At 38.0% G+C, this 15,620-nt stretch overlaps 4 protein-coding genes across 4 annotated transcripts; 1 reads left to right on the forward strand and 3 right to left on the reverse strand.

Moving 5' to 3' along the window:
* Positions 1 to 549: 549 nt before the first annotated feature.
* On the reverse strand, positions 550 to 985 carry GCK72_021016 (uncharacterized protein; the record flags this gene model as incomplete). Its single annotated transcript, XM_053733945.1, has 2 exons — positions 550 to 742; positions 912 to 985. 2 exons carry the CDS (start codon positions 983 to 985, stop codon positions 550 to 552), a joined length of 267 nt encoding a protein of 88 aa, XP_053582858.1.
* Positions 986 to 3,865: 2,880 nt separating this feature from the next.
* GCK72_021017 (uncharacterized protein) lies at positions 3,866 to 6,017 on the reverse strand (the record flags this gene model as incomplete). Its single annotated transcript, XM_053733946.1, has 5 exons — positions 3,866 to 3,925; positions 3,978 to 4,146; positions 4,196 to 4,315; positions 4,473 to 4,982; positions 5,869 to 6,017. The coding sequence occupies 5 exons, from the start codon at positions 6,015 to 6,017 to the stop codon at positions 3,866 to 3,868; spliced, it is 1,008 nt and encodes a 335-aa protein (XP_053582859.1).
* A 275-nt stretch (positions 6,018 to 6,292) lies between these two features.
* GCK72_021018 (uncharacterized protein) lies at positions 6,293 to 7,958 on the forward strand (the record flags this gene model as incomplete). Its single annotated transcript, XM_053733947.1, has 4 exons — positions 6,293 to 6,930; positions 7,336 to 7,461; positions 7,761 to 7,893; positions 7,941 to 7,958. The coding sequence occupies 4 exons, from the start codon at positions 6,293 to 6,295 to the stop codon at positions 7,956 to 7,958; spliced, it is 915 nt and encodes a 304-aa protein (XP_053582860.1).
* A 6,364-nt stretch (positions 7,959 to 14,322) lies between these two features.
* GCK72_021019 (uncharacterized protein) lies at positions 14,323 to 15,610 on the reverse strand (the record flags this gene model as incomplete). Its single annotated transcript, XM_053733948.1, has 4 exons — positions 14,323 to 14,532; positions 14,577 to 15,132; positions 15,176 to 15,367; positions 15,417 to 15,610. The coding sequence occupies 4 exons, from the start codon at positions 15,608 to 15,610 to the stop codon at positions 14,323 to 14,325; spliced, it is 1,152 nt and encodes a 383-aa protein (XP_053582861.1).
* Positions 15,611 to 15,620: the final 10 nt, after the last annotated feature.

A 15,620-nucleotide genomic window follows, 5' to 3' on the forward strand; every position in this document is an offset into this window, starting at 1 on the left:
GTGACCAGGAATTGAATAGGTTGACAAGTAGTGAGCAGGAGAGATGGGAGTAGGTCAGATCTGCATATTCAGGAGAACTACAGAACCGGACAAAAAGGTATCAACTTCGGCTGTTTTCAGTGGAACATGGCCAACTTTGTCAGTGTATTTCGGTGCCACATGAATGTCAGAGAAACTCTATTTTGTATGGGTTGGACAGAGCAAAAATAGCACATCTTTTTTGTAGTTGACCATTTTTTTGTAGGGACACTACCATTAAAGTTATAGGTTGTCAAAGTGTAAATCTCTAAAATTTCGCAAATTTGCATTGAAATTACTCGATTTCAGCGAGGGTTTCTTTACCTGTAACTTTCATGGTAGTGTCCATACAAAAAAATGATCAACTACAAAAAAGATGTACTATTTTTGATCTGTCCAACCCATATAAACTTGAGTTTATCGGACAATCAAGTGACACCGAAATACACTGTCAAAGTTGGTCATTTTCCACTGAAAACAGCCAAAGTTGATACCTTTTTGTCCGGTACTGTATCGTCCGCTGGAAAAAGCTTACCTCTCCTTCTTCACCACTGTAACTAAAAGGAACCCGATCAACACCACCAGCCAAACAGGATAAATATACAAAGGCACCAGTTTCACATTACGGATAAGACCCAAAATCATTTGATACATTGGGAGATAGTCATCAGGAATTATAGCCTGGTAGCGGGGTGGATTGAGGCTTCGCGGGATGGAGAAGCAGCTGAAAAAAATTTAATTTAATTTCGTAACAACATTTCAAATGATTTCCAAACAAAAATGACTTTGTATCGAGTCTCGAAAACGGTGCAGCGCATTCTAGGTCTATTTCAATTTTGAATTTGCCGCCAAGTCCAATAGAGCGCACTTTATTGAACATCTCTCAAACTCACTCCATATCCGTAGTAACCTCTGCAACCTCATGTTTCGACCATAAAGTAATCCCTCCGAAACTTGACAAAACCATAACGACGACTGAATTCCAAAATGCAATTTTTGCACTTTTGAAAATATTCCAAAAGCGTCCAAGACACGTGTACAATCCCATGTAACAAATCAACCAACTCGAAAATATTGTAGAAAAGTCTCGAATCCCTCCAGCGATTAATTGAATTTGTATCCCGGAGTAAGTATACCGTAAATACTGTATTATAACGGCATGCCGTTATATTTTTCAACTGCCTCCGAGAGAAATTTTGTGGTTTCAGAAACTCATTAAAATTGAACGAAAAAACTTCTTTGGACTTTCTATTTGCTGATCTAGAAGTGATCAAACACATTGCTTCTAATCAGAACCGAGAAAAAATTCCCTGATAAACATTTGAAGGGATTCTGAGTAGAGATGGGGTGCCGTTATAATACAGGTGCCGTTCTATTACAGGTGCCGTTATAATACAGTATTTACGGTAACTCCGATAGCAATACTCATTTTCAGCTCTGATAAAATGAAGGAATGTTGGGTACCAGGAAAAGAGGATATAGAAGAAATTGGATACGGCTAGAAAGCTATGAAATGTAAAAATAGCAAATGATCGGATATTCGGACGGATGAGAGTTTTAAAATGGAATATATTGAAGAGAAGAGCCAATGGGAGGCAGTATAGATTAGTCTTGAGGATAACATCGGAGATAGTTGTCTGGTAGTTGTAGCCTGGCGTCTGTCCAGAAAGCCATTGAACGTTTATGAAGGGCATTTTTTGAGAGGAGAAATGAATTGGAGAAAACGAATTTATTTGAAAAAGAAAAAAGAGAAAAGCTAGACACGAGATTGGTTAAGTTGTAATTTTCTCAGAAATGTCTTAGAATAATTATGGGTGGCAGTCTGGCAGAGGAGAGATATGATGTGTAGAAAACTGATCACAAATCATGGCAACCAAAGAAGTAAGACGGATGCAAATTTATTTTCGACAGTATGAAACTGACAACAATGTTAATTAGTTGTATTGAAGGTAGAACTATCCTTCGAGCACAAAAATCCCAAAATATGCTTCCAGTGGATCTGACAAAGCAGCTGAATTTGACACACGGAAGTCGGAAGTGGAGACTTCTCAAGCCAACTGATACCAGATGAGTACAATGTAGGGATTATGCTCGAAGTGGTAGTTATACCCTCAATACAACTAATTAACTTTGTCGTCAGTTTCATACTGTCGAAACGAATTTCATTTCCGTCTTTATTTCCGCACTGCTCTGCTTAGCATCCTATAAATAATGATTTTCAGCAATTTTTAGGAACACCGTGACCAGAGTTCCGCCGAAACGCGCAAAAGGTGGTTTCATCTTAGGAAAAGGGACCAACTTGTTTCAATTCTTTTCACACCAATTAGACTGCATGTTGCGTGATTAGAGGGTGCCCTATTTTGTCCCTACTGGCTCGCCCCGTATACTTTTCCCCATATTATCACAGCCCTTGTCTTTTACATGTAAGATAATGCTTATTATGTGTTATATGATTCTCAGATCCCAAGGCCCGTAAGTTCTCTATGTGATTTCCAAAGTTTTATTGAGTTACGAACAAATCTTCATTTTTCAATCGAAAATATTCAGATGTTCAGTATGAAGGGATGCGACGAAGACCAAAAAACCGGTGAGGATAGAAGTAGAAGACAATCCAGAGGTCTAACATCCTTAACGAATTCCGGATCCCACGTCTGAAATTCCCAGTGATATTCTGATGAAATGGGTGTGGATTCCACCTTGAACTCACCAATTCATAGCCATCAGCAATATTTAATTTTTGGACCATTTCACGTTTTTTATCATTGATATCCATCAGAAATTTGTTGCAATCTTCTTTTGATATTTGTTCGATAGTTTTATTTGCAGATACCACGAGAATAGCGATTCCCAATCAATTCTAACAGAGCAGGAGAGGTTTTGTTGTCATCTCGAGTTGGGGGAGGGGAATCGGTTTGAATTGATTTTGATGTAGAGATTTGTTCCTTATCAGAGGAGAGGGGAATCGGTTTGATTTGATTTTGTTGTGGAGATTCATTCCTTATATGGGGTTCTTATCAAGATGACCTTTCACAGAAAAAATGGGAACAAAAAAAGAAAGTCAGAGCACGTAAGCATTTAAAACTGTTCAGTTTTTGTAGTGCCACGGTTTCAATTATTCTATATTGTATATTTTTATAGAGAAAGGAACACGTGTCTTGTAATTCAATAAAACAATTAGAGTATGTTTTTCGAATATTTCTAGTGATATATATGAGTTTGGCACAGCTCTGATCTATTGCACGGAACCCTAGAGTTACAAAAGTCTCCGATTGTGCGCAGCGAGTATCGAGTAATGCGCCAGGGACTGGACAGGCGCGTTTCCCGTTCCAATTTTACAGTTTTTTTATTTTGCACTGGAAATTCAGACAAACACGAATAAAAGTTTTAATAAGATTTTTCTACAATTCTAAACTGATAGTCTTCTAGATAATGTTGAGAGATATCGAAAAAGTGCAAAAACTTCAAAAATCGGAACAATATTGGAGGAGGAGATCTCAACTGAAAAAATCGTGAAGCAATAAATTTCAATTTTGAACCGTTACAGGAGATGGAAAAGAAGTCCGAGGCATTTGACCAAAATTGGCGAAGAACTGCATGAGAAATGCGTCAGTCTTGTTGCTTGCGCTTCGTAACTATAGGGTTCCGTGTATTGGTTAAAAAAATATATTTATAAGCACGACACGAGTGTTACAAGCGCGCTCTACCGAAACCATAGAAAATTGAGCTCGAAATTGAGAAAAACTCAGAGAAAAAGAGACGTGTTTCAACGACAAATCGATTGAGTTGTAAGAACTGTGCTGAGCTAATATGTCCTTCACTGAAATCTGATGCCTCCCACAAAAATCAATCAATAAGAATAATGATTTGTGGGAGTGGATCCAGTTGAAGCTTCGACGTTTCGATGACTCTGAAATCCCGTTTAAAAAATGCTTTCTATTGTTCAAATTTCTCTAACTCACCGAGACCTCATTACTAATACTTATCTCCTTCTTCTTTATCCTTAACACTCTTCTCACCACTTCCTGATATTGAGAGGACAGAAAATAACACAAGAAGAATTGAGGAATCGAGTTGATTGCTGATAAGACGTGAAAGAAATCGGAGAACATTAATTTGAATGTGATAATTCTGGAAAAAAGTTAAATTTTTAAAAGTTGAAACATCTACTCTGACCAACCTGTTTTGCTCATTATAAGGAACAAATTCATCCAAATAGTCTTCTAGAGAAGCAAAAAAATCAGAAATAAAATAAAGAATCGACATAGTCAGTATCAGTTTGGTAGTAGATTTGATTGACCTGGAAAGGACATTTGGGCATTTCTTAACACAGACAGACTCACTTTTCACTCAAGCTACTTCTCGTATTTTGAATTCTCTTCGCCGCTTTTCGAATGGCCACTATCAAAGAAATAGACAACAAAAAATGAGAGATAGGTTTGAAAACTGAGATAAACCTTAGCCCCCTTGCAGTAGTACGGTACAAATAATTGGAAGTTCTTTCCTTTTTAGTATACTGTACTTCCTCCATCGTCAAATTATCCCATCTCTCCAATCGGACAGGGAGTAGACACAAATCACTATCGGTTTTCAGATGAGGAGCGTACCGGCCGATTTCTCCCCAGAAGTTGGCAAAGATAGTGAAGAAAATAGTATAATAGATGATTGTCTTTGCGGTGGATGTAGTTTCAGCAAGTTGATGAGCAATGCTACTCATGGGGTATAAGATGAGAAGGGTTCGAAAGAAAGCCAGGGTGATTGTGAGCCACGAGGCGATACTGGTGGCCACTCGGTGAAAAAAAGCACGGAAAAGTTCGAGTGATGTCATAGCGAAGCTATCATAACCGAAGCAGTAATTGATACGTTGATAGTCAATGATTTGTTTGAAATCGAAGAGAATCGAGGTTATGTTTCGGATGATGTCAGAAGAGCAGATGCCGAGAATGAGGATGAAGATGGCATTGGATCTCAAATGGTCAAGTTGTTTTCAAACTGTATGTATAATAGTTTGACAGCATAATGTACGGGGTTTATGATTCTAGTACACATCGTGAGGACGCCAGAGACCGCTTTTGGAAAAATCAAGGTGAGATGTGCGGAAGTATAGGCGGAAGTACAGTACCATACAGTAAGATATACAATTTGGCATTTTTCAGTTGAAAATTATCAACTTTGAGAAGGTGTTACGGTATCACTGATTGTCCCACAAGGTAAATGATGTATGAACCAGACAGAACAAAAGTAAAGCTTCGTTTTTGTAGTTGACAACCTATTTAAAAAGGTTTGTCCTAAAGAGTTATGGTCATTTTATGGAGTCAGCTCAAACAATCACTCTATTTTATACTAAACTGGGACGATTTGAGGGAGAAATTACTTTGTCGATATGTAACTCTCTAGGCAGTGTTCGTACAAAAAAAGTTGTCAATCAAAAAAATGAAGCTCTACCTTTGTTCTATATGTTTGATACATTATATACATTGTGTGACAATCAGTGGTACCGTAACACATTCTCAAAGTTGGTTATTTTAAACTGAAAAAGGCCAAATTGTATATCTTACTGCACGGTACTGTAAGACGAAAGTGAAATATTTTGGACAGTGTGAAACTGACCGCAAAACCAAGTTAATTGGTTGTGTTTAAGGTATAATTACAAAGATTCGCGCGTTTTTGGGGGGAATTCAAAAAAGTTTCATTTCAAAAGTTTAACACTCCCTCCTGAAAATGCGCAGGTCTCACAGCGATTACCGAGAAAAAGAAATGGCTACTTTGGACAACATTTCCTTGGGAGCTTTCCGCGGAAAAGTTACTTTGGACGCAGCATTAACTCCTACTACAGGAAAATCTATTACTCACCTCAACTCTTTCCTAACCAAAATCGAAAAATGAACCAAACACAATAATATCGACAGAATCGACAAGCAGATATCAACTTTCCGTATCTTATCAGTCACAATAGTTGTAGCAATGAGAAGTGTCAATATAGTTTCATTAACTTCATTCATCCTCGGTTCAAACTAGACACACTCTTCGGTGTTGAATTGGAAAAAAATTATGAAACAAAATTTCTGAGAAGAGGGACTAACATATAATTTTACTACTAGACAAGATTAAAATGGCATTTAGAGCAAGTGGGTGTGACCCGAGTGCACCAAAACATTTCTGATTATGTATTTCTGAGTTTTTGATCAGACAACATAGAATGTCCACAGGGGAAGATAAACTACACGAAGCTCAAAAATATGTGCTTCTTTATCTCCCTCCATACCGATTATTGTGTATGATACTCCCTCCAATTGGAGTCATCTTCAACCTTTTCCATATCAAAGTTCTCCTCCACAAGCAACTACGCTCTACTGCACTATTCAAATTCTTACTGGCTATCAGTCTCTGTGATTTCACTTATCTATTGGTTCAATTTATTGAGGAATTCTTCATTTTTTACCTTCGAGTCAAATTTTTCAAATTGAATTCTAGGTTTTGTGACGGCTACGACTCATATCAAATGCTAGTGGTAAGACTTGCCCTAATCACAATTCGCCGTGCTTCCTCCACTGCTATCATCCTTCTTTGCCTTGGATTAGGAGCCTATCAAATTTCAAAATTGATTTTCTTAGCGGATTTATTCCAAGACAAACCTCCTAAACACTTTGTGAAGCTATTCTCCTGGACCGCACTTTTTTCTCTAGTCTTGCAATATTTCATATTTTTCTACAGTGCTTCTATTTATGAAAACCAGGATTGCTTTAGATCAAAACGGAAAAATATCGAGAAGCAGTACTCGTATATTTTTGTAAACGATGGAGATCTTATTATTGGATTTTCAAGTTTAATGCTGGCTACAAACGTTATTCATCCTATTGTCTCTGTGCTAGTTATGTATTATCTGTTGAAGTGTACAAAGAAGGCGGAGGACAGGTTTGTGTGGACATCTAGTCCAACATACAGTACCGTGCAGTTAGATATTCAATTTGGCCTTTTTTAGTTGAAAATGATTAGAGGGTGTTACGGTATTGTCCCACAAAGTAAATGTATAAACCATACAGAACAAAAGTAGAGTTTCATTTTAGTAGTTGACAACTTTTTTGTAATCAGGAATACCGTAATCTGTGACCTACTACGGGCCGGATGACTATTTGGTTATGTGCCGCGGGCCGGGCTAGAATGCCTTGTTTCGCCATTTTTTCGTTTTTTGGCACTTTTCCCGGCCCGCGACATATTAACGAATAGCCATCCGGCCCGTAGTAGTTCACGGACATTGAAGGCAAAATTGTGTATCTTACTGCATGGTACTGTACCTACAAAAATAAAAGAAGTTTCCAGAACTACAGTCAATACTATCTTCCTGTGTTTATTCTTCATTTTCCTCAACTCTCTAACTGATATTTGTATGGCTCTTATCGGATATTCTTCCCTATTTTTCGAAGCGCTTGTCGATGCTGGATCTATGTACGTAAGATGCGATATTTCGCAACTACGCCATTTTGCAACATTTGATATTTTCAAATTGAAAAACTCGAAAGTTGCGAAATAGCCAGTAGCATAGCAGTGCGAGGTGTAAGGTCGCGGAAACGCGCTCCGTCGCACAAGGGTTGGTACAGTGCCAAATTCAAATTTTTCATTTATTTGTTTTATCTTTCAGTAAAAACCGCGACGCGCACGCAACGCGACTCGAAAAAAATCAAATCTGCTCGTTTTGAACCTTACGCCTCGCACTCCTGTGCAGAGACTTAAAAACCCCATTTCAGAGCAATCTTTGTTGTCCTACAAGGAGTTCTGACAAGTGCTTTGACCATGTTCACTTGCTCCATCAGATGGATTCTTTGCATTTTGTTGTCTCCTGAGTACCGAAAGTTTGCGTTGGGGAAGAATAGGAATACGGTAAGGAATATGATAAAATACTTTTTGAAAAAGTAATTGTATTGCAGGTTGGTATTCCAAACTAATTGATTTACACACTTCTAATTTTTCTCAATTTATTAATTACTTTCGAGAGTTCTCAGAGTACGTTTCCAATAAAAAATGAGCGGAGCTCCAATGTTTGGTGTCTTAACTCAAATGTTGCCATGAAAGTCCTGAATAAAACTTCTGTCTAATTTTCCAAAAGCTATTTACTCGCATGTCCAAAACATGTTATTAAAAGAAAGAATTGAGTTTCGAAGATTAAAAATCTGGAAACTTCCCGACTAAATATTTTTCTGACTTTCAGCTGAGTCTAAACAATGATTTATAAGTGTCTAGACTCAGCTCAGTATATCAAAAAGTGAATATCGCTGACTGGGTAACACGGGATCTGGGTTAAACGCGCTCCACTAGACTTGGAAATTTAATAGTACAACACGCTTCTTACAACCGCGCTCTAGCGAAATCGAAAAAAATAGTGTGCGAACTTGAGAGCATCAGAGAAAGAGAGAAATTTAACAAGGGCATTTCGGTAGAGCGCAGTTGCAAGAGTAGTGAGTTAATGTTTTAAATTCGAGGTTTCAATTTTGATTCACAACTGATTTATTATGAATTCATTTTTTTTCTGTGCGTGAGAAGTCCGCGCCGCACTCATGCGGCGGCCACGCCCACTCCGATTTTAACGCTGCGTTCAATTTTTGAACACTGCCGCGAGAAATGGGCGTGGCCGCCGCGGACTTCTCATGCACAGAAAAAAAATAAATTCATAATACTCAGGCAACTCAATATTAGTCTAATCCTACAACCGCATCAATCTAATCACAATCTAATTAGAGTAGTGCATTTTGCTTGCGCAAACTTCGTTCGCGCCAAGGATCCAAGAATAAGTCAGTACAAAACGCGCAAAATTTCTTTCAATTTTTGTTTTAATGTTTTTTTTCTAAGTTTTAATTCTCTACTTATGTCTCGAAAGTCTAAAATCGTTGCGAACTCATTTCGTTTACGGTTTTATCGACTTTTTCAAGATTTTCCATTATTAAAAATTGTATTTTTCGGTTTCTATGGCTCTTCAAGGCTTCAACTACAGTCTTCACTCCTCCACAACTTCCATTTGGTTTGGAAGAAAAGTCAACATTGCGATGAAATCATGAATAAATTCTTACAATTAGGTAGGCAAATTGTTTCTCTTACAAGTAACCGTGAATAATAGCTCATTGCTCAGGTATAATCGTCTACTTGTGTGTCAGTCCTCTCTGTGTGTCCGTACTGAGCGGCCGCAGCCCGCTCTCCTCGGATATCGATTTTTCTTGGGCATGGATTCTAACTCTACTTCAACTATTAATCTGAAACGTCCTGCCATGGAATCGCCGAATACGATCAAGAAAAAACGGGCTATGTCCCTCTCGGATGCTCCTAACTTATTGTCAAATACTATCAATGATCCTGCTGTCAAATCCCCGTTGAGTACTAAGACTTATTTGGATAACGATTTTCAATGCATTGTGAATAGCCTTCGTTCCAAGGCTCCTGAAAATTTTTCTGTCGAAACTCTTTCCAAAGTAATTCTATATATGGCTGATACTATGGTGAACATTCAAAAGTTGAACTTTGAACTGATCGAAAAGGTAAGTCACCTTGACAAAAATATTTGCAGCCTTCAGAAGCATCAATCTGATGCATCCAAGAAAACTTTTGCTGAAGCTGTGTCGAAATCTATATCGGGACCTGCTGCTCAGGTCTCTATTATTCGTGCTGTCGAGGCGGCTAACAATTCCGATCTCCGAAAATGTGCCGTTGTGCTCAAAAAGACAGAGCAACTTCCTAAAAATTCCGAAGATGAACTACTTGATACCGTAGCCCAGATGTGTCAGATCGCCAAACCTCTATCGGTTTTTCGCATTGCCCAGAGAACTGGGCCTCCTCTCTTAAAAATCCAACTCCAGACAGCAGAAGACGCTGGAAAAGTCCTGAGCACCTTCTTCAAACACAGAGACAATATTCCTTATTGCAAGAATGCATCGGTGCGCCCGGACTTGTCCAAGCCGGAGTTGGAGAAATTCCGTCTCGCATGGAAGGAAGTTATTATGAAGAACAACGAGGCAGGAAAGAGGATGTATACCGTCAGAAACCTCGAAGTAGTGAAAATCAAGTACAGGGAAAACCAGGAGCCATGGGCCTGGGAAGTCAGACCCAGCGCTCCAAAAGAAACCAGCAAATCAAACTAGGTTTGGTGAACTGCTTCTCAATAGCTAACAAAACCAACCTTCTCAATTTTCTGGCTGATTTTCACTCTCTTAATATACTGTGCTTGACGGAAACTAAACTCGATGCATCTTTTCCTGATAGTTTCCTTACGTTTGATGGCCTTTTTAATGTTCTTAGAAAAGACCGTAATAGACACGGTGGGGGAGTTGCTATCATGATAGCTACGTGCCTCCGTTTCACCCCTGTATCTATCCCTAAAAAATTTACCAAAGTAGAATTATGTGCCGTCGATATCTTTTGCAAGGGCGCTCAAATTCGTGTTATATGTGCCTATAATCCTAACCACAATTCCATTTCAGACGATCTCTTTATGGCTTTATCGGAACTTCTTTGTACCAAGAACCATTGCATTATTCTGGGAGATTTTAACCAACCTCACGTCCAATGGTCGCAAATGAGAGCGACAAAAAAATGCTGTGAAAAAACAGTGTCCTTTATGAGTAACAATGGGTTATCTCAACACATCCTTGTGCCTACGCGTTTTAACCCGGATAACATTCTGGACCTTTGTTTCTCAAACACACCTATTGTTGAAGAAGTAAATGTCGGAGAATTATTTGTTGACCACAGAGTGATTACTGTCCTTCTCAATATAAATATAAACACTAGGTATGACCCTAAAACAGTTCTAAATTTCAGGAAGGCAAACTACGAAGTCATTAATGGTATTATTGCAAACATGGATTGGACATCTATTTTCTCGTGTATGTCTGTGGAAACAATGTATCAAACATTGTTGAGCATGCTTCAACAACTAATTCAGTTATACGTACCCCTAGTTACTATTCGTCCTAATGTTATCAAGCACAGCCCTGCCATTCGCAAACTGCAGAAAAAGAAGCTCAACATTTGGAGAGCCGAAGGAAACTCGTTGGCGTACAAAGAAGCGTCTGCTATTCTAAAGAATCTGTTAATTATGGAAGAACGAGAATCAGTCGAATCTAAACTTGTTGAGGGTTCCTCTAAGGACTTTTATAAGTTTATAAATGCGAAGCTTAAACCAACGGACCAGGTCTCTATTCTCTTGGATGGATGTGAACTGATTACTGATGATAAAGCTAAAGCCGAATTCTTTGCATCTTCCTTTGCAAAAGTCTATACCGTTGATAATGGTCAAACGTCTGCTGTGGATCCCATATCAAGTGCCCAAATGAGTATGTTCTCATTTGAGCCTCACTCAGTGGAAAGGGAACTCTTCAATTTGAAACCCAGAATCAACACCACTCCGGATGGCATCCCGGCCATATTTTTAAAAAATGTGTGCACGGCAGTCGCATTACCTTTATCTATCATCTTCAATGCTTCCGTGTTGACGGGAGTTCTCCCTAAATTTTGGAAAACAGCTATCATCAAGCCTATCCATAAGAAAGGACTTCGTACAGATCCTAACAATTTCAGGCCGATCTCTTTGACTTCGTCTATTTGTAAGACTTTGGAGCGATTGATTAGAAGGAATTTAGTGAACTATCTAAACTCAAACAACTTAATGAATCCACAACAGTTTGGGTTTAGATCGCGGAGAGGCACTGAGTCTCAGCTCGTTGAATATCAAGGGAATATACTGTCACTGTGCAACAAGTACAAATCTTGTTATTCAGTTTACGTAGATTTCCGACGTGCTTTCGACAAAGTCTCTTTCAGTAAACTCATCGAAAAACTCAAAAGTTATGGAATTCATTCTAATCTATTAAATTGGTTACAATCGTTTCTGTCCGGTAGGTCTCAGTCGGTTAAAGTCGAAAATGCCCTTTCCATTCCCTTTGAAGTCAAGTCGGGAGTGCCTCAGGGATCGGTCCTGGGGCCTCTCCTTTTCCTACTATATATTAATGACATTAATGTTAATTTTCAGTCTCAGGTTCTTCTTTATGCTGATGATCTAAAATTGTTTTCGAACAGGGAAGATTTCATTGCACATGACTTGGAATTACTTCGGATTTGGTGCGAAAAATGGCAAATGGATGTTGCTCCTGAAAAGTGTAATATCATAAAATTCTCCCATCTCAAATCTAATTCTAATCCAATCGCCAACTGTGCAGTGTTCAACGGAGCTAATATCCCGCCAGTCACCCAAATCCGTGATCTCGGAATAATTTTCTCGGGAAATCTGGTCTTCAATGCTCATATTAACACCATTGTTGGAAATGCACAAAGAAGAATCAACGTTCTCTTCAACATATTGAAACATGCGCCTCTGGAAATTTTCCTTAAATGCTTCATTATATACGCCCGACCATTATTGGAATACGGATCTGTAGTCTTTTCTCCAGTCCTTAAAGAACTCGTCAGAAAAATTGAAAATGTTCAGAAGTCGTTCATTTATAGATGCTATAAAAAATTCGGAAAAGTGTACAATGGATATTTCAATGCAATTCAGGAATGCGGATTCGAATCCTTAGAATATCGAAGACTATTAGCAGATTTATCATTTATTTACAAATGCTTAGTTACAAAGGACGTCGAAATGCCGAATCATCTGTTCTATACTTATCCGAAGCTGAGCCATTTAAGGAGACACAAATACTATGTCAGAACTACTCTCCCGAACAAATATAAATGTTTTTCCCAATATCTATCCATTCGATCCCTTGCTTGTTGGAATTCTCTTCCTGAGAGTATTTTTATCTCTATCCCTACACCTGATTGCTTTAGAACTCGGCTTCGTGCCCTTCCATTACAAAACTATCTTACTCTTAGCGATCTTAATTACTAGTTCTTATCTGCTCAGCTCTCTACCCTTGTCTCATACCCTCTCTCCCACCGTATTGTATTCACCACTCATCACATTCCGTTTTCTTGCCTCATTACCCAACAAAACAGCCCGGTCTCTTCTACGTATCCTTCTTACTCTATCCTTGTATTATTATCTTCTGCAATTGTTCCCGACCATCCACCACCCTACATAAACCTCAAAGGTGATCGGAGTAGGAATGCGAAGTAGCTTTAGGATTCTCACAGCAATCCACTTGGACACCTTGTCTAAGGCTCTGAGCACCCAAAAGCGAAGGCATAATATCTCTCAAAGTAGCTCTGTTGTTGGGTCGGCCGCTGCCAGGCTTCCCCTACCAACGAGTGAAATGATTGTCTCAGACGTTGTCTTACCTTCCTCCGGTAAAATCGCCCTATTTCTTCTCCATACAATCTCATTAACTGGTGGTCTGGCCCAATTGCTCATTATCTACGCCCCCTCGCTTCCTATATTATTTATCTTCTACCATTCCTTCATTCTTCTTCCTATCTGTTTAAATCTTCTATAATTATCGTACAGTTTACATTCTTCTTAGCCCCTTCACCTCTATTCATGTATTTCTCCGGTTATCTCCCTTTTACTGGTGTAGCATAAGTGGCATGTTCCCTCCTACAATAAATAAATACAATACAATACTTCTTCAACATCAGCGCTCTCTACATAATCTTCGAAAGAAGATTCTTTTGTGAGTTCAGAAATTAAAAAGTTTTTTGGTAATTTCGTTCATTTTACAGCAAAATTCGCTGAGTGGACAACGATGGACAGCAGCGGGGCAGAAAACAACGAGGACTTTTTCCACTTTCATTGCAATGGATTTTCGACTAATTTCTAATTTTTATTTTCTGTATTATGTTCTATATTTTTTGTACATTTCGATTGTAAAAACTCTTGTTTTTTATTTAAATAAATTTACTATTTCTTTTTTTACCTAAACAGTTTTCAAATGTTATGACTAGTTACACAAGATTTCACACTAATCTAATGAGACGGCGCATTAATCTTACAAGATTGCTCATCAATCTAATTAGACGCGGCATTAATCTAATCATGCCAATATTCAAGCTAATCTGACTTATGCCGCGTCTAATTAGATTAATATTGATTAACACATTGATCATTATCAATTAATTTTATATTTCTGGGAGATCTTTGAAGTTTTCGATAAAAAGTGTGCGGCGCTCCAATGTTTGCTGTCTTAAAATGAGTTTTGAAGTAAAATCGAGGTCTCAATTTCAGAGATGTACACAAATTGTTTTAGCATGAATGAATTGATGAAGCGCAAAACAAAGAAGCAAATGACTTTTGTGAAATTAGACATTTTTTGACATGGACCTCGCTGACTGTGCGGGTCTAACGCTTTGTGATTAAAAAACTCATTATTTCACAAAACCAAAAATTTAACAAATCTTATTAACAGTGATAAAAGTTCTATAAATTTCGAAAACAAGAAATCCGTCAACTCCGTCTATCAGGTGACGATAAGTCATGTGCCAGTGATTTTCATCGTGATGGGCGGTTCCGAGAGCTCTTCCAACACTGACAACATCAAAATCTCTATCACCGGATAGAATGCAACAGGTTTTGAAATTGGCGGATTTCGAGAGTGCCTGAATTGAAAATTGAATAAAAGTTGTCAATGGAGCGCACTTACATCTCTCAATCGGACAATTTTCGAAGCGGAAATCGAAATAATTCGAATTTCGAAAGAGTCGAAATGATGGAAATAGTCGAGATGGGTGGAATCGAAAACTCCAAAATCTCGAAGTGACACATTTTTCACTTTTCTGAAATATTCCATTTCGAAAAACGAGTGAACTCTTCCATCGTGCTCTGAGCATTGTATCTCGAAATTTCCCAACTTTTTCGAATCGAAAAACTTCAAAATCGATGAGGCTTGAGATGTATAAAACGTTTTAATATAAACAGATTTTGCCAAGAATATCGACTTTTTGAAAATCGAATGAAACAATTCGACATCTTCTTTTTCACTTATCAAGTTGAGATATAATCTGATTTCTTGAATTTCCGCATTTTCAGAAAACAATTTCAATTCTTCGAATGCGTCTATCAGGTGATCAGTTTTATCGAATGTTTGGACAATTCCATCCGCGTCCAATTTTACAAAATTGTCTCCAATATAAATGTCGAGTAGATCATATTCCAATTTCGTCGATGGTGGTGTCTTAGGGAGCGGATCCGGATTTTCTCTGAAATCTACAATTTACATTTGAATATTTTTTGAAAACTCACTTTTTCTTATTCCCAGCATCCCAATAACACTCAAAATCTTCCATTTTCACAAAATCACTTTTAATTGTATCGCAGAAATCCTTGTGAGCGTCCACAAATGATTGAGATTGAGCATTTTCGTATAGAATACATGCACGAAGAGTTGTCGGATCATTCTTCAGAATATCGACCAATTTTTGATTTTTTGATATTCTGAAAATAGAAAAAATAATTATTTTTTAAAGGAAATTAGCTGAAATACCCTCTATTATAGTTAATATCCAAATTTCCGCGGAGAAATTGAGAGAAATAATAGCTGAAACTTTCGAAATCCACCGAATCGCTTCCGAAAACTGCACAGAACTTTTGATAGGCTTCTTGACAAGAATTTCGTTTGTGAAGTTGATAAATTATACAAGCACCGATAGCAGTTGGATTATTCTTCGGAATTTCCATAGTTTCTCTG

This window comes from Caenorhabditis remanei, chromosome V, assembly GCF_010183535.1.
Source record: "Caenorhabditis remanei strain PX506 chromosome V, whole genome shotgun sequence".
In the NCBI taxonomy this organism is placed as follows: Eukaryota; Metazoa; Nematoda; class Chromadorea; order Rhabditida; family Rhabditidae; genus Caenorhabditis; species Caenorhabditis remanei.